Below are 23,308 nucleotides of genomic sequence, written 5' to 3'. Positions count from 1 at the left end.
AAGCACGGGGGACAATCTGCATACTTGAACCTGCACGTGAAACCCAAATGATTGTTGTACAAGCTGGTTGACACAACGCAAAAACATTTTCAAATATAAAAAAAGATTTCTCGGTCCTACCCATCTCATGTGTTGAGGTCATAGTAAAAATGAAAGCTGATGTATTACAGCTTACTCTTTATACTAGGTTTTTCAAAGTATCAATCATATGAATGGAAACTTTAAAAGTACAGCAGTAGACATACAATCATTTTAATACCCTCACACTCACACAATTGTTAAATACTCAACAGTTCACAAAGACAATGGTCTTCTTTAGTATCCACTAGGTTTATCACATGAGAAACAACAACGAAGGAAACTATGCCACAATTTGCATGTTTTCTATGCTACTATAGTGTCCAGTTTATATTTAGAATCACACAGTGGTGACAAGGACTCTGCCTTATTGTGTAAGGCAGGACACTACAGGCAAAAGCAGTTTTTTCATTTACTGGTCAATTTTGAGATTTGGTAACTTTTGCTTCCATGTCTTTCAATCTAATGGTAGGAAAACTTCCAAAAATACACATTTAGATGGTGTTTGTTTCACAACCGTCTGTCTGCATCTGTACATTTCTCCTAAACTCTCCAAACAAGCTCATCTGCATTTTTAATTTGCATATCAAGGTGGTGATTGTGATATTATTAGATACAAATTTGACTGTATTCACCTGTAGTGTCTCTACATTAAGTACAATAAGCTAACTCATACGTGTACATTAACAAAAGTTAACTATATTTGTTTTTGTCTTTTGGCGAATTAGCTGTAAACTCGAGCCCCCTGTAGCTTAGTCCTTTGATTATCACCACTCAGCTCCACCCAAGAGAAGAAAAAACAGCATAACTGGTACAGGAGCTGGGAGATGCTGCCATCCTGTCTGACGTGACTGTGATGACTGGGTGCTCACTAGTGCACCTTCACTAGCCTCACGATTCCATTACGATTCAGCAGTCAATGATTCGAATGCAAAACGATGCATCTCGATGTATCACATCAACAATTTCCTAGATTACTGGTTGCACGTGGTTGCTTTTTCATCTGTTAATAAAATCCAAATTGACAAAATAAGGTTTTGAATAAAAAAATCTGACTATAACAGTAAGTCTATGACAGTGGTCAGTGCTCTTCACACTGATTTGACATTCATATAGTTTAGACTGGTGTGCTGCACCTAAAGCTTAAAAGGACATAGCCTTTGCTGTATCAAGGTGACCCCACCTGGCCCCCCCTTAGCAGCGCCACTGCACTGAGGCGCATTACTCCACAGGTCAACCAGTTACTCTTCATACTTCACTTAGAATTGATCTTTAGAAAAAAGCCTGATGAATTAATTTGACTGTATCGTCCTGGATGAACAGGGTGTCGCTTCTTCTGCAACAGTGAAGTTGACGTCCTGACTGTGCATCACATGATGTCTCGTGTTGTGTCGCAGTTTTAAACATGTTTCTCAAAGTCTGGAAACTGAATCAAACAAACACAAAGTAAACGTCAGTCCTGTACGTGTCCTAATAACTTGTGATCAGTCGGAACTCGTCAAAGTCCGATTTTTTAAACATTATATCCCTATATTCGTTGGAGTATAACATTCATTTATTTAAAGAAAAAGGGCACGAGCTCAAGCCCCCTTTGATGTCTATGTGTGGACCTGCCAGATCAGACGGTTGGTTTGTACCGAGCTGGAGTTTCCTGTGTCCTCCTCCTCTCTCCTGCTGACCTGCTCTCACGTTAACTAATAAACACTCTTCACAAGTTATCAGGACCTGATCAGTACATGAAGTTTATTTAGTGTTTGATTCGCTACAGATTTTATGAGGCTGCATTTAAACATCCTGAAAAATAGATAGATAATGAGTGAATTTTCATTTTTCAGTGAGCTATCCCTTTAAACTTGCTGAATCTACTTTGTGGGCAGAGGGGCGGAGACTGAACTTGAAGCGGTCCTCAACCTGAGTCATATTTGTGCATTATAGAGGATCTGGGAACATGTAAGTACGACAACTTGATTGCATTATATTCACCAGTAAATGTATTATGAAGATACTACATCAAACAGTGTGTGTAGAAACGGACTGCACTATTTTGTCACTGCTTTGCTTTGACAAACGAATCAATAACTAATGAAACATAAAACTAAGTTCTGTTTTAGAAGGGGAGTAACAGAAGATCAGCCTGTCTCCTCCTGTATAGCCTGGATAGTTTAACATAATTAATATAATTATTTCCCCTCTTACGCACACGTATATGGTATCTGATTTAACTGATCACTGTGTTGCAACTCTTTACATTGTAAACGAAAGTTAAGTATCATGCGATGTTGATGGATGGCCAGCAGGGGCTGCTCAAATGAACTGAGTGTAGCTGTTTTCAAGGTGTTTAGGTTCTGTTTTGTTTGCATGCTAAATCCTCAAAGTTATGCCCAGCCTTTCTGGCGATGGTCTAGTTGTGAGTATGATTTAAAATATGTTGATACCTCACAGACAATATCACACACAAGTGCAGTTTAAACAGTTGGTTATTTGGGTTAATGTACTTTCCAATGGATTTTGTTTTCACTCATCAATATTCAATCGGTTATAATATATTGTGAACGTTTCAGTAATGTCAAAGCAACAATGGCCGATTCAATATTGTTTTTCTTTTCAGTATCTTTTCTTGGACATGAAACATGTGATCAGTCAGAACTCGTCAAAGTCAGTTTTATTTTTATTAAATCCCTATATTCGTTGGAGTATAACATTAATTTATTTAAATAAAAAGGGCACCAGCTCAAGCCCACTTTGATGTCTATGTGTGGACCTGCCAGATCAGACGGTTGGTTTGTACCGAGCTGGAGTTTCCTGTGTCCTCCTCCTCTCTCCTGCTGACCTGCTCTCACGTTAACTAATAAACACTCTTCACAAGTTATCAGGACCTGATCAGTACATGAAGTTTATTTAGTGTTTGATTCGCGACAGAGTTTATGAGGCTTCATTTAAACATCCTGAAAAATAGATAGATAATGAGTGAATTTTCATTTTTCAGTGAGCTATCCCTTGAAACTTGACCGGAGGTCAACTAGTTACTCTTCATACTTCACTTAGAATTGATCTTTATAAAAAAGCCTGATGAATTAATTTTACTGTATCTTCCTGGATGAACAGGGTGTCGCTTCTTCTGCAACAGTGAAGTTGACGTCCTGACTCTGTGCATCACGTGATGTCTCGTGTTGTGTCGCAGGTTTAAACATGTTTCTCAAAGTCTGGAGTGAATCAAACAAACACAAAGTAAACGTCAGTCCTGTACGTGTCCTAATAACTTGTGATCAGTCGGAACTCGTCAAAGTCCGATTTTTTTTTTTATCAAATCCCAATATTCGTTGGAGTATAACATTAATTTATTTAAAGAAAAAGGGCACGAGCTCAAGCTCCCTTTGATGTCTATGTGTGGACGTGTCAGATCAGACAGTTGGTTTGAAATGAGCTGGAGTTTCCTGTGTCCTCCTCCTCTCTCCTGCTGACCTGCTCTCACGTTAACTAATAAACACTCTTCACAAGTTATCAGGACCTGATCAGTACATGAAGTTTATTTAGTGTTTGATTCGCTACAGAGTTTATGAGGCTTCATTTAAACATCCTGAAAAATAGATAGATAATGAGTGAATTTTCATTTTTCAGTGAGCTATCCCTTTAAACTTGCTGAATCTACTTTGTGGGCAGAGGGGCGGAGACTGAACTTGAAGCGGTCCTCAACTGGAGTCATATTTGTGCATTATAGAGGATCTGAGAACATGTAAGTACGACAACTTGATTGCATTATATTCACCAGTAAATGTATTATGAAGATACTACATCAAACAGTGTGTGTAGAAACGGACTGCACTATTTTGTCACTGCTTTGCTTTGACAAACGAATCAATAACTAATGAAACATAAAACTAAGTTCTGTTTTAGAAGGGGAGTAACAGAAGATCAGCCTGTCTCCTCCTGTACAGCCTGTATAGTTTAACATAATTAATATAATTATTTCCCCTCTTACGCACACGTATATGGTATCTGATTTAACTGATCACTGTGTTGCAACTCTTAGACCCTCAACAATAGCAACCTTCAATATGCAAAATAAAAATATGCTTTGATATGAAAATGTCCTTGTAGAGCAAATACCTGTTTTTATATCTTGGTCACAAAAAAAATGTGTCATTGGCTGCACTGCAAAAAGAGCCCTGTTGGAAATATATCAAATATTGTTACATTTAATCCAATTATCCTGTATCAAGCCAACAAATAAAAGAGGAAAGATCCTCTCAGACTTGAAGGAAGTTGCCTCTTTTGTAGAGGAGGAAATGTTTGATGGTGGTTGACTGTAAGGTAATCATCGCTTACATCTATTGTTATTAAAAGGCGTTTCGGAGTTTCTAAAGAAACAATTATATTGGTTCAAGATTTTAGATCCTAAATGAGTGGATCTCCAGCGAACTTCTTGCTGCTTAATACCGAAAAACATTTTTTTTCTTTACTGTTAAGATGTTATGACTTGTTTTATTTAATTCTCAAATATTATGGGTTTTTTTCTCATTGAATCAAAACTGTATTCTTGTAATATTATGATATTATTCATGAAATCTATTAAATTTAAGTCAAGTAAAGTTAAATCAAGACTGAGAAAAAATACCAGATGATCTAGTGGGCACCCCAAGAAACAATATAACAAATTTTTTAATTAATTTTAAGGCTTTGATAAGAATATCTTTTCCTGAAGGAGCAGAATTAAAAAAATATAACTGATGTAAGATTGAGAATCAGCCTAATAAGTCTTAAAATAAGACACAATTTCTTCAAAAACAACAACTTTGTCTTAAATTAAGGCCAGCTTCTTTGAAAAGTCACAACCATCTATCGTCTCTCAGTCAGGACAAGACCACTTTCTACATTGTCAATCATTGACAGACTAAGAAGCAATTTTCGACAGAGTTAGGGCTTTTTCAAAAACAGTCAAAAAACGAATACTCCAGTTATTCTAACTGTATAACATAACAATAATTATTTCTATTTTGCTCTGCATGTATTATGTTGACCTGACATCGCCCTCCTGTTTGAAATGTGGCAGTCTGGCAGCACTCATTTTTAATATAATAGAAATAGATGATGCATGATGATTCAAATGGCCTGACCCCTAAAATAATGGAAACAAAGGAGTTTGTGATTAAAATTTGCTCAATATTCGCTGGATATCTTTTTAAATCAGAGTTATCATTCTTAAAATAAGATTACTTTTCTAAAGCAAAACATGCTTAACAAGATTACTGTTCTTTTTTGGATGGATAATAAGACTTTTTTCCCTCAGAAACAAGATCTTTTTATTTTCTTGAAATTCCTTATTTTGCACTGTGGTCGGTGTCAAAGTCTGATGAGGCACTTTGTTTTCTCATTGTGCAAATTTTGGAAACAATAGTTCATGGGTCCTGCTTAATAGTTTTTTACTTTGTATTTGGCAGAGGAATCCATAATGTGGGAAGTGAAAGACATAATGAAAGTCGTCCAGATGAAACTTCAAGATGAAGAGAAGACAGAGCTCAATGATTTCCTGAAGTAAGTAATTTCTATCTCTGACAACAGGAATGAAATGGACACCAAAAGAAGCAACTCAACAGGCAAAGGCAGCACTCCAGCATGCTGACGTTTTGGGCCATGTTCAACAAGGAAGGGGCGGTTTAGGCCTAGGTCAGAGTAGGCCTTTTTGGAACAAGGTACCACCATCAGAATGCCGAAAGTTGGTAGGCCTGGAAGTCCAGCAGGAGGAGGCAACAAGATGTGCTCAGGCTGTCACTCAGGCAAAACAGGGGCAGTGGGAAATGGAAACAGGCAAAAGCTTCCTGCTTTCATTACGAAACCTCCAGCAGTGGCTGAATGAAGATCCATCCTGCTCACTATGCTCAACCCGAGCTACCCTCAAACACATCCTCACATGTTGTAGAGTAAGTCTCTCACAAGGTAGGTATACGTGGAGACACAACCAAGTACTCAAATGCCTGGCAGCAACTATTGAAACAAAGAGAACTGCCACCAATGCCTTGCCATCCAAAACACAGAGCGCAGTTCCAAAGACACCTTTTGTCCGAGAAGGGGAACAGGGATTTTTGTGATGGTAGTAAAACTGGATTCCCTCTGGAACTCTCTCCCTTTCCATCATCCGATCCTCCCCTGAAACTTGTAATAGTAATCTGAAAACAGGTTTTTATTCATTAGCCTTTCAATGTGCCTAAATGGTTGTGTATTATTATTGTTGTTATTGGTGTAGGTAGTGATTATTATAATGACAATATTTTTGTTCTTGTTTTTAATTTCACTGTTGTTTTTGTGATGTAAAGCACTTGTGTTTCAAGTGCCATTTGATTTAAGTTGAAGTTATTTCTAATAAAGCCAATGAACCCATAATTAAATTTATGTTCAACAGGAATAAAATCTCTGATTTGGAGACAAGAAAAAGGAAGCTGGTCGGTGTCTTTGGAAGAACCGGGGCTGGAAAGAGCTCTTTGATAAATGCCATCGTTGGAGAGAAGAATCTTCTGCCCTCTGGAAGTGTGTGTGCATGCACCTCAGTCATGTTCAAAGTGGAGGCAAACAACGACAGCAAAAAGTATGAGGCAGAAATTGAGTTCATTAAAAAAGAGGTGAGTAGGTTGATCTTTACTTTTTTACAAGTTGAACATTTACAGTGTAGCTGCAAATATACAGGTGCCAGACATTATATGCCATTTAATTCAACTAACCTGATAATTCATTTCTTTACTAGGACTGGAAAGAGGAGTTGTGGTTTTACAAGAATCTTCTGGATGATGATGATGATGATGCTCGTGAAAAGCTGACAGCACTGTACGGAGAAGATTGGAAATCAAAATCTGTTGAAGAACTCATGGACAAGAAATATTTCAGAGAAATTCCTGAATTCCTCACTTGGAACAAGAAAACTTTTAAATGTGACTCTGTAAGTAACATGAAAAAAGTCTTTATATTGATTTATATGTATTTTATTTATATTTTGCACACTGAGTAAGAAGTTTGGATTTTGTGTTGGTCTTTTAACAGTTATATTAAGTCAGGTCATTACGTTTTAACTAATTCAAAGTGTATTCTTAGTTGTACTCAAAAGCATGTATGCAACTAAAACCATTAAAACAGGACCTAATTCATTTCTCTACACTCGTTCACCCGTGTAAGGTTGTTTAAGTTTAAAATATTGATATATTTATAGAAATAATAAAATACCTAAGTGTTCATTATCAGTTAAAATGTAACTTTTGTCTCGTCTTCAGGTTTAATTAACAAATTTTAACCCTTTGTCTTTATTTCTTTCAATGATAGTGTTTCACTCTTCTTTATACTTTGAATGTGTATAAATATAATTATTTGCATTGTTTTACTCAATTTTTTTATTTTATTTCAGGCTAAAGAGCTAAGTGACAAAATTGTCAAATACATAAGTGCCTCAAACGAGGAAGAAGATGCAGTGAGACAGTACTGGCCCTTAGTGGAATGCGTGACTGTCAGGTTGCCTAACAAGGATCTTCTCCAGCATGTCACACTTGTGGACCTTCCAGGAAATGGAGACCGTAACAAGAGCAGAGACGAAATGTGGAAAAAGGTCACTTATTCACATTTACTACTGTTTATTGTATTTAATATTGTATGTATGTATTATCTGGAAACTGTGAAATGTATTACAAAGCACTGATAATTAATTGTTCATAATTAACTTGATATTATGCCTCGTCAGATTGTTGGAAGTTGTTCTACTGTGTGGATTGTGGCTGACATTAATCGAGCAGTAGCAGAGAAAGAAGCTTGGGAGATCCTGCAAAATGCCAATAGCCTGATGGGAAATGGTGGCGAGTGTCAGCGCATTCACTTCATCTGCACCAAGTCTGATAATGTTGATGATCAGTAAGTCATTTAAGATTCCAAAAGTATGACTTTCTGTTGACCTTGTGCTGCTGTTGAGCAGACTCTGGTGTCAGCATTGAGAATAACTGTAAATGATAAGGCAATAGAGTAGTTCAGAATCTACCTTGCAGATAAAATCCAGAGTTTATATCCAGATGGTCACAAAGCTTTTTACAGAAGTTCCCCAATTCCAAAGACTGTTTAATTTACAAAAAATGTTCTTGTAGGTCAGGAGCTGCTGTCCGTGATGTTGTGCTCAAAAGAAACCAAGTAGCCAAGCGCAAAGTGAACGCAGAATTCAAAAAACAATACCCACAATGCAACGTGAGTTTCTGCAGACCAACAGAAAATCTGATCAACAAAGATTGTCCTGAATTCAAGCCTGCCTCATCATCAAACCCTTATTCTTTTCAGAAACAATTCTCATTCGAAGTGTTCACTGTGAGCTGCAAGGAGTTTCATAAAAGCATACATCTACAGCCAGATGAAACTGGTGGGTAAAGTGTTTCTTCATGTCATGACATCTGTATGTCAAGTTTAAAGTATGACCCAAAGTTTGAAATATAAAAATTTAAATGGAAAACTGTTTTTTTTTATAGAAATTCCCAAACTTCGTGATGTTCTGCAAAGTCTATATAACAATCACTCAGAGGCATTAAACTATGTGTCTGGAGCTCGTGGGATCCTCTCTCTGATTCAAGGGACAAGATGCAGGGGAGTGGTAAGATCGAGTAATGAAACCTGTGTCATTGTGTTAAATCCTCCTCATTGGCATTTATATTCCCAGAAAATAACATGAACATCAAATAGGTATATGCTCAAATGCAGTTTAAACATGGAAAAGTGAAATAACTTTGTTTAATGCCAAATCAATGTTGAAAGAGTCTACAGGTCCTTCCTACCCCACCTGATTTGTGTAAATTTCATCAATTCAAATGAATTTGTGTTTTATTTCAGGCTGACAGTAAAATGCAGGCTTGCAGAGACCTTAAAGAAAAGATGCGGCATGAACTCAAAGTACTCCAAAAAGCAATCGATGAGATTTACAGGACTTTTGAACAATGCCTCACTGAGGGGGTTGAAGAATCACCAGATTCATGCAAAGGACATCTGAAGTCCCTGTTACATCCTGTATGTATTTATACTTTAATTTAACAACTTATTTTACACTTCATATCTATTTGAATAATATGTTTATGATAAAATATTTTTTCTCCTCCCAGCCAAGAGAAACAGGTAGTGGCTTCCACAACAGATTGAAGTTTGCTGTTATGAACAATGGCGTCTTCAACGCAAGGTATGGAAGGAAAAAGAACATCAACATGACTTTAAGTTCAAAACTGACTGGCAGCATTGATGAGGAATTCAGGATGACCTTCCCGTGAGAAATTACAGTGACGACATTCATTATTTTACAGTGACGACATTCATCAAGGTTTAATTGTATAAAGGATGTATTATATAATGGAAGCATTTCAACTTTTTCAGAAATGAAGATAAAAGTGGACCATTCAAGGACGCCATTGATTCGTTTTCACTGGACACAGAGGGGATGATTAAAACCTACAAAGATGTTGATCTGCAACTGCATTTTCTCAAGACAGAGGTGTGTGTGTGTGTGTGTGTGTGTGTGTGCGTGCGTGCGTGCGTGCGTGCGTGCGTGCGTGTGTACATGGGCATTCAAAGCTGCTCTGGCGTCACTAGTTGGCCGAACACCTTAATGTGACACTTGTGTTGGTTTTTCCTATACGAAGTCTATACATATTTCTTTTTTTATTGTGTTGAGCTCTACTTTTTTTAAATATCTATTTTGATGTTTACAATAACACGTTGAAGATGCTCTCTCTCTCTCTCTCTCTCTCTCTCTCTCTCTCTCTCTCTCTCTCTCTCTCTCTCTCTCTCTCTCTCTCTCTCTCTCTCGCTCTCTCTCTCTCACAGGAGGACAAAATCAAGACAAAACTAAAAAAAATCATCCGGGAGGATAAGAAAACAGTCTACAGCAGTCTGACAGTGACAATCGAGGAAAACATGCAGAAATGCTATACAGGTGATAAAGAAGATCATAGCATGTACAACCTGTGGTTAAAATAATGTACATTTGCATCATGATTTTACAGAAACATGGGTTTGACAACAGTGTTTTATTGTAGACGCAGCTAAGATTACAGGAGTCGGTTCACTGGAAAACATGAGGCGCACCATTACGGACCATGTACATGATAAAAAGGACACCATGTTTCAGATGGCGAAAGACAACATGCTGAAGCAACTAAAAGAGTTGAGGGTATGTCAGATTTCATATCTTTATCTTCAATTCGAGGTAATAATATTCAAGTGGTGTGTGTATCGTTCTGAAAGATGCTTTTGCTCCAGTCACTGTCTGAATCTAAAAACACATCTAAACAGTTAATGCTTGTATGATTCAGCAAATCTTGAACACATAATTTGGCTGTGTGAGTGAAAAGTAATACCTATGGTTTTGATTTAGGGGAAAATCTTGAAAAATCTGGAGGAAACCCTGATGGAATCAATCCAGCTGTCACTCTGGACAGATGACTGCTCATTCCCAGGTAGAAAACATATCATGATAGAATTATTCATTGTAGCGTAATTGATAATGTGCATATTTTACCCAATAAGCATTTGTTTCTTTGCTTTTTAGATGTTTCAGTAGAGCTTGACTTGGTGGAGACATTCTACAGTCACCTGGAAGCCAACCCAAATCCAAACTGAGCTTTCAAACAGATGTTCCTTACTGTCAATGACAAACAATGACAACGCATTACAAGAATAACACAACAAAAATACACATTACACAACTATAATACACATTTTCATCAAGATATTATCCTTTTTCTCTTTGAGTGTACTTTGACCTTGTTTTTTGTACATTACATGCAGCGATTTTAAAGTTTTTTTTGGCATAGGGCGTTTTCATCATGAACTGATCATAGTCCAAAGGAAGGTGGCTGACATGCAGAGGTCCACAGTCTCGTTCAAACCAGGAACATTGTGGTGAAAATGCTACAGATCTTTGCCACTGGGCCCCAATGGCTTTGTCCTTTCAGTGATAATACGTTTTCATGTTTTTCTGTCAATGATTTTATTTAGTTTCTTTTGTATTGCTTGATTGGCACATGAGTGCTCCTGATTTTAAGGATGTTTAACGTGAATCTTAGATCTTGAATACCAGTTTTAATTATAGGCTGGATTAGACATAAACTCTTAGCTTTTCGAGTAATGATCTCATATGACTTTGTTTTATTCTACTTTTTATCTTTTTTTGATCTTACTAAATATATTGGATAAATGATTATTGGTGTGTTCTGGAAGGCAGAAAAGGAAGTGTGAAAAATGTCACCTGCAGTGAGCGAGACTTCACTTATTTCAGCTCAAGCTTTGTACTTGTGTTACTGGTTGGACACCAAAAATCTGTTGGCTTATGCGACATTAACATTGTCATTATATATCGATTAAAATGTTATTGAATTTAAATGTTTTCTGTCTTCAGGCCGAACATTCTCAGTACAGGAAAGTTGGAGGGATAGAGGTTGTGCAGGTTATCAAACGCAGGAATGATTCATGCAAGAAAACAGAACATGCAGACACATGGATGGTCTATAAATGGGGATGAAAATGTTTTTATTACTTAAAATAAACAAATGATCAAACTGATTTCTCTGTGATACATGAAGCATGTCTCTAAAGGTTTTTCGTTGGTGTTACTCCAGTGTGGAATGTCGGTTAAAAACAAATGAGAACATTTTGATTCATGCAGAAAGCACAACAACATAAGTGACATCTAATGAGTCAATTGTGCTGAGAAACTATGAGAGGCCCTTTGAGAGATAATTCATACTTGGGCTCACACAGACCATCATACTCTCTCACACATGCTACTATACTCTCTCACATGTACCATCATACTCTCTCACACATGCTACTATACTCTCTCACATGTACCATCATACTCTCTCACACACACACTACTAGTGTTGTCTGCCTCGGGACAACCAGTGTGTCCCCAGGCATAACCCTGCTATATTTTAATGTGTGTATCTGTATATACAGTCTATGGTGTGTATGTATATTTATATTATCAAAATATTATATTTATTATAATATAGTGTTAATATATATATAATGTGTGAGAGACTATGATGGTACATGTAAGAGAGTATAGTAGTGTGTGTGAGAGAGTATACTGGTCTGTGTGAGACCAAGTATTAATTATCTCTCAAAGGGCCTCTCATAACAAACCCTGATGTGACTTGCCTCATATGCCTGAAGGCTAGTTCCCTTTACAATAAACGGCAGGCATTCATTTTGGGAACAAACAAGTCTATTGTCCTTAATGCACGCAAAGTGTGCAAACCGCACACACACCTCTCACTGTAATGTGCTGTTGTGTTTACTTGTGTGTGAATGAAGTCTAATTAACTAAGACTTACATCAAATGGCCCCAGTGGACAGATTAAGATTGAAAACACAGTCTGGCTTTATGAATCTGGATTTCTGTTGAAAAACACAAATGGAGAGAGTCTGAATTTGGAAGCATAAATCTATGGACCCAGTAGTGTCATCAGTTTTGGGTGGTGGTGCTCGGAGTATTGCTGTGTGAAACAATTTTCTCGACAAGCTTTTGGAAAACATCAACATTCAGTTTTGAGAAAAAACAATGGAAATCAAAGGGCTCTGCTTATTGGCAAAAACTATCAACTTCAACATCAGAACTTTTTCCCCAGGGATTCTCCTTTGAGTATTCTCCATACTCAGACACTGAGGTTCTCTAGTTCTTTCAAACTTTTAAATGAAGGCAGTGACTATAACAAATTTGTACCGAGCTGGAGTTTCCTGTGTCCTCCTCCTCTCTCCTGCTGAACTGCTCCCACATTAACTAATGAACACTCTTCACAAGTTATCAGGACCTGATCAGTACATGAAGTTTATTTAGTGTTTGATTCGCTACAGAGTTTATGAGGCTTCATTTAAACATCTTGAAAAATACATAGATAATGAGTGAATTTTCATTTTTCAGTGAGCTATCCCTTTAAATTTGCTGAATCTACTTTGTGGGCAGAGGGGCGGAGACTGAACTTGAAGCGGTCCTCAACCTGAGTCATATTTGTGCATTATAGAGGATCTGGGAACATGTAAGTACGACAACTTGATTGCATTATATTCACCAGTAAATGTATTATGAAGATACTACATCAAACAGTGTGTGTAGAAACGGACTGCACTATTTTGTCACTGCTTTGCTTTGACAAACGAATCAATAACTAATGAAACATAAAACTAAGTTCTGTTTTAGAAGGGGAGTAACAGAAGATCAGCCTGTCTCCTCCTGTATAGCCTGTATAGTTTAACATAATTAATATAATTATTTCCCCTCTTACGCACACGTATATGGTATCTGATTTAACTGATCACTGTGTTGCAACTCTTGACAGTGTAAACGAAAGTTACCCAGCTTTGGTTTCACAACTTACAATTACGGAAGTATGATGCGATGTGGATGGATGGCCAGTCGGGGCTGCTCAAATGAACTGAGTGTAGCTGTTTTCAAGGTGTTTAGGTTCTGTTTTGTTTGCATGCTAAATCCTCAAAGTTATGCCCAGCCTTTCTGGCGATGGTCTAGTTGTGAGTATGATTTAAAATATGTTGATACCTCACAGACAATATCACACACAAGTGCAGTTTAAACAGTTGGTTATTTGGGTTAATGTACTTTCCAATGGATTTTGTTTTCACTCATCAATATTCAATCGGATATGTTTCAGTAATGTCAAAGCAACAATGGCCGATTCACTATTTGTTTTTCATTTCAGTATCTTTTCTTGGACATGGATGATTTTGTTCGTAACAAACTAAGTGAGTGGGGTCTCAGCAATTTGATTGAGACTTTTAAAGGTAAAGTATAACCATGTATCTTTGGGGGACACAGATATATTAATGAATCACCGACTAAGACAGACATACAAATGCTGCACCTTTGTTGAGGAGTTTAATATTGACGTATTAGTCTCAGTGCACACGTAGTCTGTGTTCACAACGTATGAGAAGCACCAGCAATAAAAACCCTTTTCATTTTTCAAGTCCAACAAGAAATCAAATATGCAATGACCTAATCCAACCATGTTAACTCTGTGGGACTGACATGTCCTTTCAGATTAAACCGACAAATGTGCCAACACCCGTTTGGCTCCTAATGAAACAATAACAATTTGTTTCACCTGAATATTTGTACAGATCAAGAAATCAATGAGGACCACTTTTACAATCTTGAGGATGAAGAGATCAAAGAATTGATCCCAAAAGTTGGACCAAGGAAAACATTCAAGCGACAATTCAAGTTGTTAAAGGTAATATTCTGCACTGTAAAGACGATTAAACAAATACTGGTGGATATGACAGGAAAAGGAGCATGAACTTGTGTTAAAGGTTCTGATAATGCTGATGCCAATAGATGGACACATAGAGTTTTATAAAAATGTCTCTGCTGTTATCGATTAGCGAATGTTTTCTATCATTACTAGAAAAAATATAACACAACTGCAACAAAACAGGAAACCTTGAATTCAGCTACTCAAGTAAGTTACATACAGTTTTGCACAGTTAAGTGTAATCTGAACCGTTTATTGCAGTCATACAGATTATATTTATTGTGTTTGCTAAAAAATGTATTTACAAATAAATTGCTTCACTCAATTTCAAGTAAAAATAGAAAATTTCTTCTTTCTGTTGTGATGTTTCTTGATTAAATGTTTTAAGAGTCAAATATATATGTTCATTCTCAGGTTTTGCCATCCACCAGTGAAGCAAATGATACAAGTGAGCTATCTTAAATCTTATCATATTATTATCTACACAGAGACCACATTTCAATATTTTGAGAAGAACTTGTAACAACCTTATTCTTGCTTCCCTTTATATATATATGTATATAAAAAACAAGGAAACATGGATATGGATCCTAGAGAGGAGTCCAGCCAATGCCAGTCACCAAGTGTTCAACGTAAACGGTACAACTCTGCAGCAGGTATTTATGTTAGATCCTCAACAATATCAACCTTCAAATATGTAATCATCGCTTACATCTATTGTTATTAAAAGGCGTTTCGGAGTTTCTAAAGAAACAATTATATTGGTTCAAGATTTTAGATCCTAAATGAGTGGATATCCAGCGAACTTCTTGCTGCTTAACACCTAAAAACATTTTTTTTCTTTACTGTTAAAATGTTATGACTTTTTTTTCTAAAATTCTCAAATATTATGATTTTTTTTCTCATTGAATCAAAACTGTATTCTTGTAATATTATGATTTTATTCATGAAATCTATTAAATTTAGGTCAAGTAAAGTTAAATCAAGACTGAGAAAAAATACCAGATGATCCAGTGGGCACCCCAAGAAACAATATAACAAATTTTTTAATTTATTTTAAGGCTTTAATAAGAATATCTTTTCCTGAATGGGCACAATTTCTTCAAAAACAAGAACTTTGTCTTAAATTAAGACCAGAGAAACATCCTTACCTAAGGTTTTTTATTTTAATTAAAACATTAAAAAAATTCAGCTTCTTTGAAAAGTCACAACCATCTATCGTCTCTCATTCAGGACAAGACCACTTTCTACATTGTCAATCATTGACAGTCTAAGAAGCAATTTTCGACAGAGTTAGGGCTTTTTCAAAAACAGTCAAAAAACGAATACTCCAGTTATTCTAACCGTATAACAATAATTATTTCTATTTTGCTCTGCATTTATTATGTTGACCTGACCTCGCCCTCCTGTTTGAAATGTGGCAGTCTGGCAACACTCATTTTCAATGAATAGAAATAGATACAATTATTTGATGTAATTTTAAAATGATGCATTTGTTCAAATGGCCTGACCCCTAAAATAAAGGAAACAAAGGAGTTTGTGGTTAAAATTTGCTCAATATTTGCTGGATATCTTTTTAAATCAAAGGTTTTTTTTGGATAGATAATAAGACTTTTTTCCCTCAGAAACAAGATCTTTTTATTTTCTTGAAATTTCTTTTTTCGCACTGTGGTCGGTGTCAAAGTCTGATGAGGCACTTTGTTTTCTCATTGTGCAAATTTTGGAAACAATAGTTCATGGGTCCTGCTTAATAGCTTTTTACTTTGTATTTGGCAGAGGAATCCATAATGTGGGAAGTGAAAGACATAATGAAAGTCGTCCAGATGAAACTTCAAGATGAAGAGAAGACAGAGCTCAATGATTTCCTGAAGTAAGTAATTTCTATCTCTGACAACAGGAATGAAATGGACACCAAAAGAAGCAACTCAACAGGCAAAGGCAGCACTCCAGCATGCTAACGTTGTGGGCCATGTTCAACAAGGAAGGGGCGGTTTAGGCCTAGGCCAGAGTAGGCCTTTTTGGAACAAGGTACCACCATCAGAATGTCGAAAGTTGGTAGGCCTGGAAGTCCGGCAGGAGGAGGCAACAATATGTGCTCAGGCTGTCACTCAGGCAAAACAGGGGCAGTGGCAAATGGAAACAGGCAGAAGCTTCCTGCTTTCATTCCAAAACCTCCAGCAGTGGCTGAATGAAGATCCATCCTGCTCACTATGCTCAACCCGAGCTACCCTCAAACACAACCTCACATGTTGTAGAGTAAGTTTCTCACAAGGTAGGTATACGTGGAGACACAACCACATACTCAAATGCCTGGCAGCAACTATTGAAACAAAGAGAACTGCCACCAATGCCTTGCCATCCAAAACACAGAGCGCAGTTCTAAAGACACCTTTTGTCCGAGAAGGGGAACAGGGACAGCGAGGGCCTCCTCCACTGACCAGGAGTGGGCAGTTGGAGCATGCCAGAGACAGGGAAATGCTGGTGGATTTAGACTAGCCGCTAAAAGTCCCATCACACATTGTCACCACCATCCAAAGACCAGACCTGGTACTCTGGTCCAACACCCTCCGCGTTGTCTACTTAATAGAATTGACAGTACCCTAGGACGATGCTGTTGACAAAGCGAATGAGACGCCAGATGTCACAGATGCCAGAAATGGCATCTATGGCAGAGCAACGAGGCTGGAAAGCAATAGTTCGCCCTGTGGAGGTTGGCTGCAGGGGTCGTAATGCAACATCCACCATCACGTTGCTCAAAGATCTGGGAATCCACGAACAAGCCCTGCACCAGACCATAAAAGAAACTGCAGAACAGTCTTAACTGGGCCTCAAGATGTTGGAACATACACCCAGGTCTGATCAACCTGTGGTGGGCTGCCTTGGCAATCCACCAAGGTACAAGTGCATGAGGCCTTTTAAAGGAATGTGAGATGGTAGTCTGACTGGTTGATGTTCCATCCAAAACACGTCCATGATTAATTCACACACTGAGTACTAAGTACAACTTTTTTTAATTATGCGCTTGGTGCTGCAATTATTTTTGTGATGGTAGTAAAACTGGATTCCCTCTGGAACTCTCTCCCTTTCCATCATCCGATCCTCCCCTGAAACTTGTAATAGTAATCTGAAAACACGTTTTTATTCATTAGCCTTTCAATGTGCCTAAATGGTTGTGTATTATTATTGTTATTGGTGTAGGTAGTGATTATTATAATGACAATATTTTCGTTCTTGTTTTTAATTTCACTGTTGTTTTTGTGTTGTAAAGCACTTTGGATCAATAATGTTGTGTTTCAAGTGCCATTTGAATAAAGTCAAAGTTATTTCTAATAAAGCCAATGAACCCATAATTAAATTTATGTACAACAGGAATAAAATCTCTGATTTGGAGACAAGAAAAAGGAAGCTGGTCGGTGTCTTTGGAAGAACCGGGGCTGGAAAGAGCTCTTTGATAAATGCCATCGTTGGAGAGAAGAATCTTCTGCCCTCTGGAAGTGTGTGTGCATGCACCTCAGTCACGTTCAAAGTGGAGGCAAACAACGACAGCAAAAAGTATGATGCAGAAATTGAGTTCATTAAAAAAGAGGTGAGTATGTTGATCTTTACTTTTTTACAAGTTGAAAAGTTACATTGTAGCTGCAAATATACAGGTGCCAGACATTATATGCCATTTAATTCAACTAACCTGATAATTCATTTATTTATTAGGACTGGAAAGAGGAGTTGTGGTTTTACAAGAATCTTCTGGATGATGATGATGATGATGCTCGTGAAAAGCTGACAGCACTGTACAGAGAAGATTGGAAATCAAAATCTGTTGAAGAACTCATGGACAGGAAATATTTCAGAGAAATTCCTGAATTCCTCACTTGGAACAAGAAAACGTTGAAATGTGAATCTGTAAGTAACATGGAAAAAGTATTTATATAGATTTATATGTATTTTATTTATATTTTGCACACTGAGTCAGAAGTTTGGCTTTTGTGTTGGTCTTTTAACAGTTATATTAAGTCAGCTCATTACATTTTAACTAATACAAAGTGTATTCTTAGTTGTACTCAAAAGCATGTATGCAACTAAAACCATTAAAACAGGACCTAATTCATTTCTCTACACTCGTTCACCCGTGTAAGGTTGTTTAAGTTTAAAATATTGATATATTTATAGAAATAATAAAATACCTAAGTGTTCATTATCACTTAAAATTTTACTTTTGTCTCGTCTTCAGGTTTAATTATCAAATTTTAAACCTTTGTCTTTATTTCTTTCAATGAGAGTGTTTCACTCTTGTTCATAATTTGAATGTGTGTATAAATATAATTATTTGCATTGTTTTACTCAATTAATTTTTTTTAATTTCAGGCTGAAGAGCTAAGTGACAAAATTGTCAAATACGTAAGTGCCTCAAACGAGGAAGAAGATGCAGTGAGACAGTACTGGCCCTTAGTGGAATGCGTGACTGTCAGGTTGCCTAACAAGGATCTTCTCCAGCATGTCACACTTGTGGACCTTCCAGGAAATGGAGACCGTAACAAGAGCAGAGACAACATGTGGAAAAAGGTCACTTATTCACATTTACTACTGTTTATTGTATTTAATATTGTATGTATGTATTATCTGGAAACTGTGAAATTTATTACAAAGCACTGATAATTAATTGTTCATAATTAACTTGATATTATGCCTCGTCAGATGGTTGGAAGTTGTTCTACTGTGTGGATTGTGGCTGACATTAATCGAGCAGTAGCAGAGAAAGAAGCTTGGGAGATCCTGCAAAATGCCAATAGCCTGATGGGAAATGGTGGCGAGTGTCAGCGCATTCACTTCATCTGCACCAAGTCTGATGATGTTGATGATCAGTAAGTCATTTAAGATTCCAAAAGTATGAGTTTCTGTTGACCTTGTGCTGCTGTTGAGCAGACCCTGGTGTCAGCATTGAGAATAACTGTAAATGATAAGGCAATAGAGTAGTTCAGAATCTACCTTGCACATAAAATCCAGAGTTTATATCCAAATGGTCACAAAGCTCTTTACAGAAGTTCCCCAATTCCAAAGACTGTTTCATTTACTAAAACTTTTCTTGTAGGTCAGGAGCTGCTGTCCGTGATGTTGTGCTCAAAAGAAACCAAGTAGCCAAGCGCAAAGTGAATGCAGAATTCAAAAAACAATACCCACAATGCAGCGTGAGTTTCTGCAGACCAACAGAAAATCTGATCAACAAAGATTGTCCTGAATTCAAGCCTGCCTCATCATCAAACCCTTATTCTTTTCAGAAACAATTCTCATTCGAAGTGTTCACTGTGAGCCGCAATGAGTTTATTGAACGCAAACATCTACAGCCAGATGAAACTGGTGGGTAAAATGTTTCTTCAAGTCATGACATCTGTATGTCAAGTTTAAAGTATGACCCAAAGTATGAAATATAAAAATTTTAAAAGAAAACTGTGTTTTTTTTTTTAATAGAAATTCCCAAACTTCGGGATGTTCTGCAAAGTCTAAATAACAATCACTCAGAGGCATTAAACTATGTGTCTGGAGCTCGTGGGATTCTCTCTCTGATTCAAGGGACAAGATGCAGGGGAGTGGTAAGATCGAGTAATGAAACCTGTGTCATTGTGTTAAATCCTCCTCATTGGCATTTATATTCCCAGAAAATAACATGAACATCAAATAGGTATATGCTCAAATGCAGTTTAAACATGGAAAAGTGAAATAACTTTGTTTAATGCCAAACCAATGTTGAAAGAGTCTACAGGTCCTTCCTACCCCACCTGATTTTTGTTTTCTTCAAGAATGTTCAAAATCAAGACTAGTGTAAATTTCATCAATTCAAATGAATTTGTGTTTTATTTCAGGCTGACAGTAAAATGCAGGCTTTCAGCGTCCTTGAAGAAAAGATGCGGCATGAACTCAAAGTACTCCAAAAAACAATCGATGAGATTTACAGGACTTTTGAACAATGCCTCACTGAGGGGGTTGAAGAATCACAACATTCATGCAAAGGACATCTGAAGTCCCTGTTACATCCTGTATGTATTTATACTTTAATTTAACAACTTATTCTACACTTCATATCTATTTGAATAATATATTTATGATAAAATATTTTTTCTCCTCCCAGCCAAGAGAAACAGGTAGTGGCTTCCACAACAGATTGAAGTTTGCTGTTATGAACAATGGCGTCTTCAAAGCAAAGAATGGAAGGAAAAAGAACATCAACATGACTTTAAGTTCAGAACTGACAGGCAGCATTGATGAGGAATTCAGGAAGACCTTCCCGTGAGAAATTACAGTGACGACATTCATTATTTTCAAAGTTTAATTGTATAAAGGATGTATTATATAATGGAAGCATTTCAACTTTTTCAGAAATGAAGATAAAAGTGGACCATTCAATGGCGCCATTGATTTGTTTTCACTGGACACAGAGGGGATGATTAAAACCTACAAAGATGTTGATCTGCAAATGCATTTTCTCAAGACAGAGGTGTGTGTGTGTGTGTGTGTGTGTGTGTGTGTGTGTGTGTGTGTGTGTGTGTGTGTGTGTGTGTGTGTGTGTGTGTGTGTGTGTGTGTGTGTGTGTGTGTGTGTGTGTTTGTGTGTGTGTGTGTGAGACACCTGTGTCGGTTTCCCTTATACATTTTTTTTATTGTGTTGAGCTCTACTTTTTATTTTTATATCTTTTTAAAGGTATACAATAACACATTGAAGATGCTCTCTCTCTCTCTCTCTCTCTCTCTCTCTCCCTCTCTCTCTCTCTCTCTCTCTCTCTCTCTCTCTCTCTCTCTCTCTCTCTCTCTCTCTCCCCCTCTCTCTCTCTCTCTCTCTCTCTCTCTCTCTCTCTCTCTCTCTCTCTCTCGCTCTCTCTCTCTCTCTCAGGAGGACAAACTCAAGACAAAACTCAAAGAAATCATCCGGGAGGATAAGAAAACAGTCTACAGCAGTCTGACAGCAACAATCGAGGAAAACATGCAGAAATGCTATACAGGTGATAAAGAAGATCATAGCATGTACAACCTGTGGTTAAAATAATGCACATTTGCATCATGATTTTACAGAAACATGGGTTTGACATTAGTGTTTTATTGTAGACGCAGCAACGATTACAGGAACCGGCTCACTGGAAAACATGAGGCGCACCATTCAGGACCATGTACATGATAAAAAGGACACTATGTTTCAGATGGCGAAAGACAACATGCTGAAGCAACTAAAAGAGTTGAAGGTATGTCAGATTTCATATCTTTATCTTCAATTCGAGGTAATAATGTTCAAGTGGTGTGTGTATCGTTCTGAAAGATGCTTTTGCTCCAGTCACTGTCTGAATCTAAAAACACATCTAAACAGTTAATGCTTGTATGATTCAGCAAATCTTGAACACATAATTTGGCTGTGTGAGTGAAAAGTAATACCTATGGTTTTGATTTAGGGGAAAATCTTGAAAAATCTGGAGGAAACCCTGATGAAATCAATCGAGCTGTCACTCGAGACAGATGACTGCTCATTCCCAGGTAGAAAACATATCATGATAGAATTATTCATTGTAGCGTAATTGATAATGTGCATATTTTACCCAATAAGCATTTGTTTCTTTGCTTTTTAGATGTTTCAGGAGAGCTTGACATGGTGGAGACATTCTACAGTCACCTGGAAGCCAACCCAAATCCAAACTGAGCTTTCAAACAGATGTTCCTTACTGTCAATGACAAACAATGACAACACGTTACAAGAAGAACACAACAAAAATACACATTACACAACTATAATACACATTTTCATCAAGATATTATCCTTTTTCTCTTTGAGTGTACTTTGACCTTGTTTTTTGTACATTACATGCAGCGATTTTAATGTTTTTTTTGGCATCGGGCGTTTTCATCATGAACTGATCATAGTCCAAAGGAAGGTGGCTGACATGCAGAGGTCCACCGTCTCGTTCAAACCAGGAACATTGTGGTGAAAATGCTACAGATCTTTGCCACTGGGCCGAATGGCTTTGTCCTTTCAGTGATAATACGTTTTCATGTTTTTCTGTCAATGATTTTATTTAGTTTCTTTTGTATTGCTTGATTGGCACATGAGTGCTCCTGATTTTAAGGATGTTTAACGTGAATCTTAGATCGTGAATACCAGTTTTAATTATAGGCTGGATTAGACATAAACTCTTAGCTTTTCGAGTAATGATCTCAGATGACTTTGTTTTATTCTACTTTTTATCTTTTTTTGATCTTACTAAATATATTGGATAAATGATTATTGGTGTGTTCTGGAAGGCAGAAAAGGAAGTGTGAAAAATGTCACCTGCAGTGAGCGAGACTTCACTTATTTCAGCTCAAGCTTTGTACTTGTGTTACTGGTTGGACACCAAAAATCTGTTGGCTTATGCGACATTAACATTGTCATTATATATCGATTAAAATGTTATTGAATTTAAATGTTTTCTGTCTTCAGGCCAAACAATCTCAGTACAGGAAAGTTGGAGGGATAGAGGTTGTGCAGGTTATCAAACGCAGGAATGATTCATGCAAGAAAACAGAACATGCAGACACATGGATGGTCTATAAATGGGGATGAAAATGTTTTTATTACTTAAAATAAACAAATGATCAAACTGATTTCTCTGTGATACATGAAGCATGTCTCTAAAGGTTTTTCGTTGGTGTTACTCCAGTGTGGAATGTCGGTTAAAAACAAATTTTGATTCATGCAGAAAGCACAATAACATAAGTGACATCTAATGAGTCAATTGTGCTGAGAAACTATGAGAGGCCCTGTGAGAGATAATTCATACTTGGGCTCACACAGACCATCATACTCTCTCACACATGCTACTATACTCTCTCACATGTACCGTCATACTCTATCACACACACTTCTATACTCTCTTACATGTACCATCATACTCTCTCACACACACTCTACTATACTCTCTCACATATACCATCATACTCTATCACACA

The 23,308-nt window shown here is 37.1% G+C and overlaps 2 protein-coding genes and 2 long non-coding RNA genes across 8 annotated transcripts; all 4 read left to right on the top strand.

Annotated features, from left to right (window-relative positions):
- The first annotated feature begins 645 nt into the window (after positions 1–645).
- LOC117765736 lies at positions 646–1,139 on the top strand. The gene is made up of 2 exons (XR_004614613.1): positions 646–705; positions 807–1,139. It is a non-coding gene; the product is annotated as an uncharacterized LOC117765736 (long non-coding RNA).
- Positions 1,140–3,581: 2,442 nt separating this feature from the next.
- On the top strand, positions 3,582–22,341 carry LOC117765725 (nuclear GTPase SLIP-GC-like). 5 transcript variants are annotated; one of them, XM_034592163.1, is made up of 22 exons: positions 13,025–13,115; positions 13,794–13,875; positions 14,215–14,327; positions 14,532–14,555; positions 14,763–14,796; positions 14,921–15,004; positions 16,125–16,218; positions 17,718–17,934; positions 18,057–18,248; positions 18,711–18,908; positions 19,041–19,207; positions 19,435–19,531; positions 19,622–19,700; positions 19,812–19,933; positions 20,204–20,377; positions 20,470–20,627; positions 20,718–20,835; positions 21,228–21,336; positions 21,440–21,573; positions 21,778–21,859; positions 21,952–22,054; positions 22,219–22,302. In XM_034592163.1, the coding sequence occupies exons 2-21, from the start codon at positions 13,809–13,811 to the stop codon at positions 22,020–22,022; spliced, it is 2,334 nt and encodes a 777-aa protein (XP_034448054.1). In that variant the 5' UTR covers positions 13,025–13,115; positions 13,794–13,808; the 3' UTR covers positions 22,023–22,054; positions 22,219–22,302. The 5 variants fall into 5 exon arrangements, with proteins under 5 accessions (XP_034448052.1, XP_034448054.1, XP_034448051.1 ...); XM_034592161.1 differs by lacking the exon at positions 13,025–13,115 and adding an exon at positions 3,582–3,811 and having other exon boundaries at positions 21,952–22,341; XM_034592160.1 differs by having other exon boundaries at positions 13,032–13,115; positions 21,952–22,341.
- Positions 4,372–11,327, top strand: LOC117766075 (nuclear GTPase SLIP-GC-like). Its single transcript, XM_034592786.1, has 16 exons — positions 4,372–4,389; positions 5,495–5,610; positions 6,476–6,692; positions 6,815–7,006; positions 7,466–7,663; positions 7,796–7,962; positions 8,190–8,286; positions 8,377–8,455; positions 8,562–8,683; positions 8,920–9,093; positions 9,186–9,343; positions 9,451–9,568; positions 9,901–10,009; positions 10,113–10,246; positions 10,451–10,532; positions 10,625–11,327. The coding sequence occupies exons 1-16, from the start codon at positions 4,372–4,374 to the stop codon at positions 10,693–10,695; spliced, it is 2,052 nt and encodes a 683-aa protein (XP_034448677.1). The 3' UTR covers positions 10,696–11,327.
- Positions 22,342–22,387: 46 nt separating the features above from the next.
- On the top strand, positions 22,388–22,963 carry LOC117765732. Its single transcript, XR_004614609.1, has 2 exons — positions 22,388–22,654; positions 22,686–22,963. It is a non-coding gene; the product is annotated as an uncharacterized LOC117765732 (long non-coding RNA).
- Positions 22,964–23,308: the final 345 nt, after the last annotated feature.

The sequence above is a fragment of the Hippoglossus hippoglossus genome, chromosome 8 (assembly GCF_009819705.1).
Source record: "Hippoglossus hippoglossus isolate fHipHip1 chromosome 8, fHipHip1.pri, whole genome shotgun sequence".
NCBI classification, from domain to species: Eukaryota; Metazoa; Chordata; class Actinopteri; order Pleuronectiformes; family Pleuronectidae; genus Hippoglossus; species Hippoglossus hippoglossus.
The sequence above is the reverse complement of the archived record's forward strand: the minus strand, read 5'-3'. Positions and strand labels throughout refer to the sequence as shown.

Excerpts from the sequence above, each read along its gene's own strand:
- LOC117765725 (XM_034592161.1), top strand. The coding sequence starts at position 13,809 with ATGGATGATTTTGTTCGTAACAAACTAAGTGAGTGGGGTCTCAGCAAT. Across the intron at positions 18,249-18,710 it reads AAACGTTGAAATGTGAATCT|GCTGAAGAGCTAAGTGACAA; the intron begins GTAAGTAACATG and ends TTTTAATTTCAG. Across the intron at positions 19,208-19,434 it reads TCTGATGATGTTGATGATCA|GTCAGGAGCTGCTGTCCGTG; the intron begins GTAAGTCATTTA and ends CTTTTCTTGTAG.
- LOC117766075 (XM_034592786.1), top strand. Across the intron at positions 9,569-9,900 it reads TGCATTTTCTCAAGACAGAG|GAGGACAAAATCAAGACAAA; the intron begins GTGTGTGTGTGT and ends TCTCTCTCACAG. Across the intron at positions 10,247-10,450 it reads AGCAACTAAAAGAGTTGAGG|GGGAAAATCTTGAAAAATCT; the intron begins GTATGTCAGATT and ends GTTTTGATTTAG.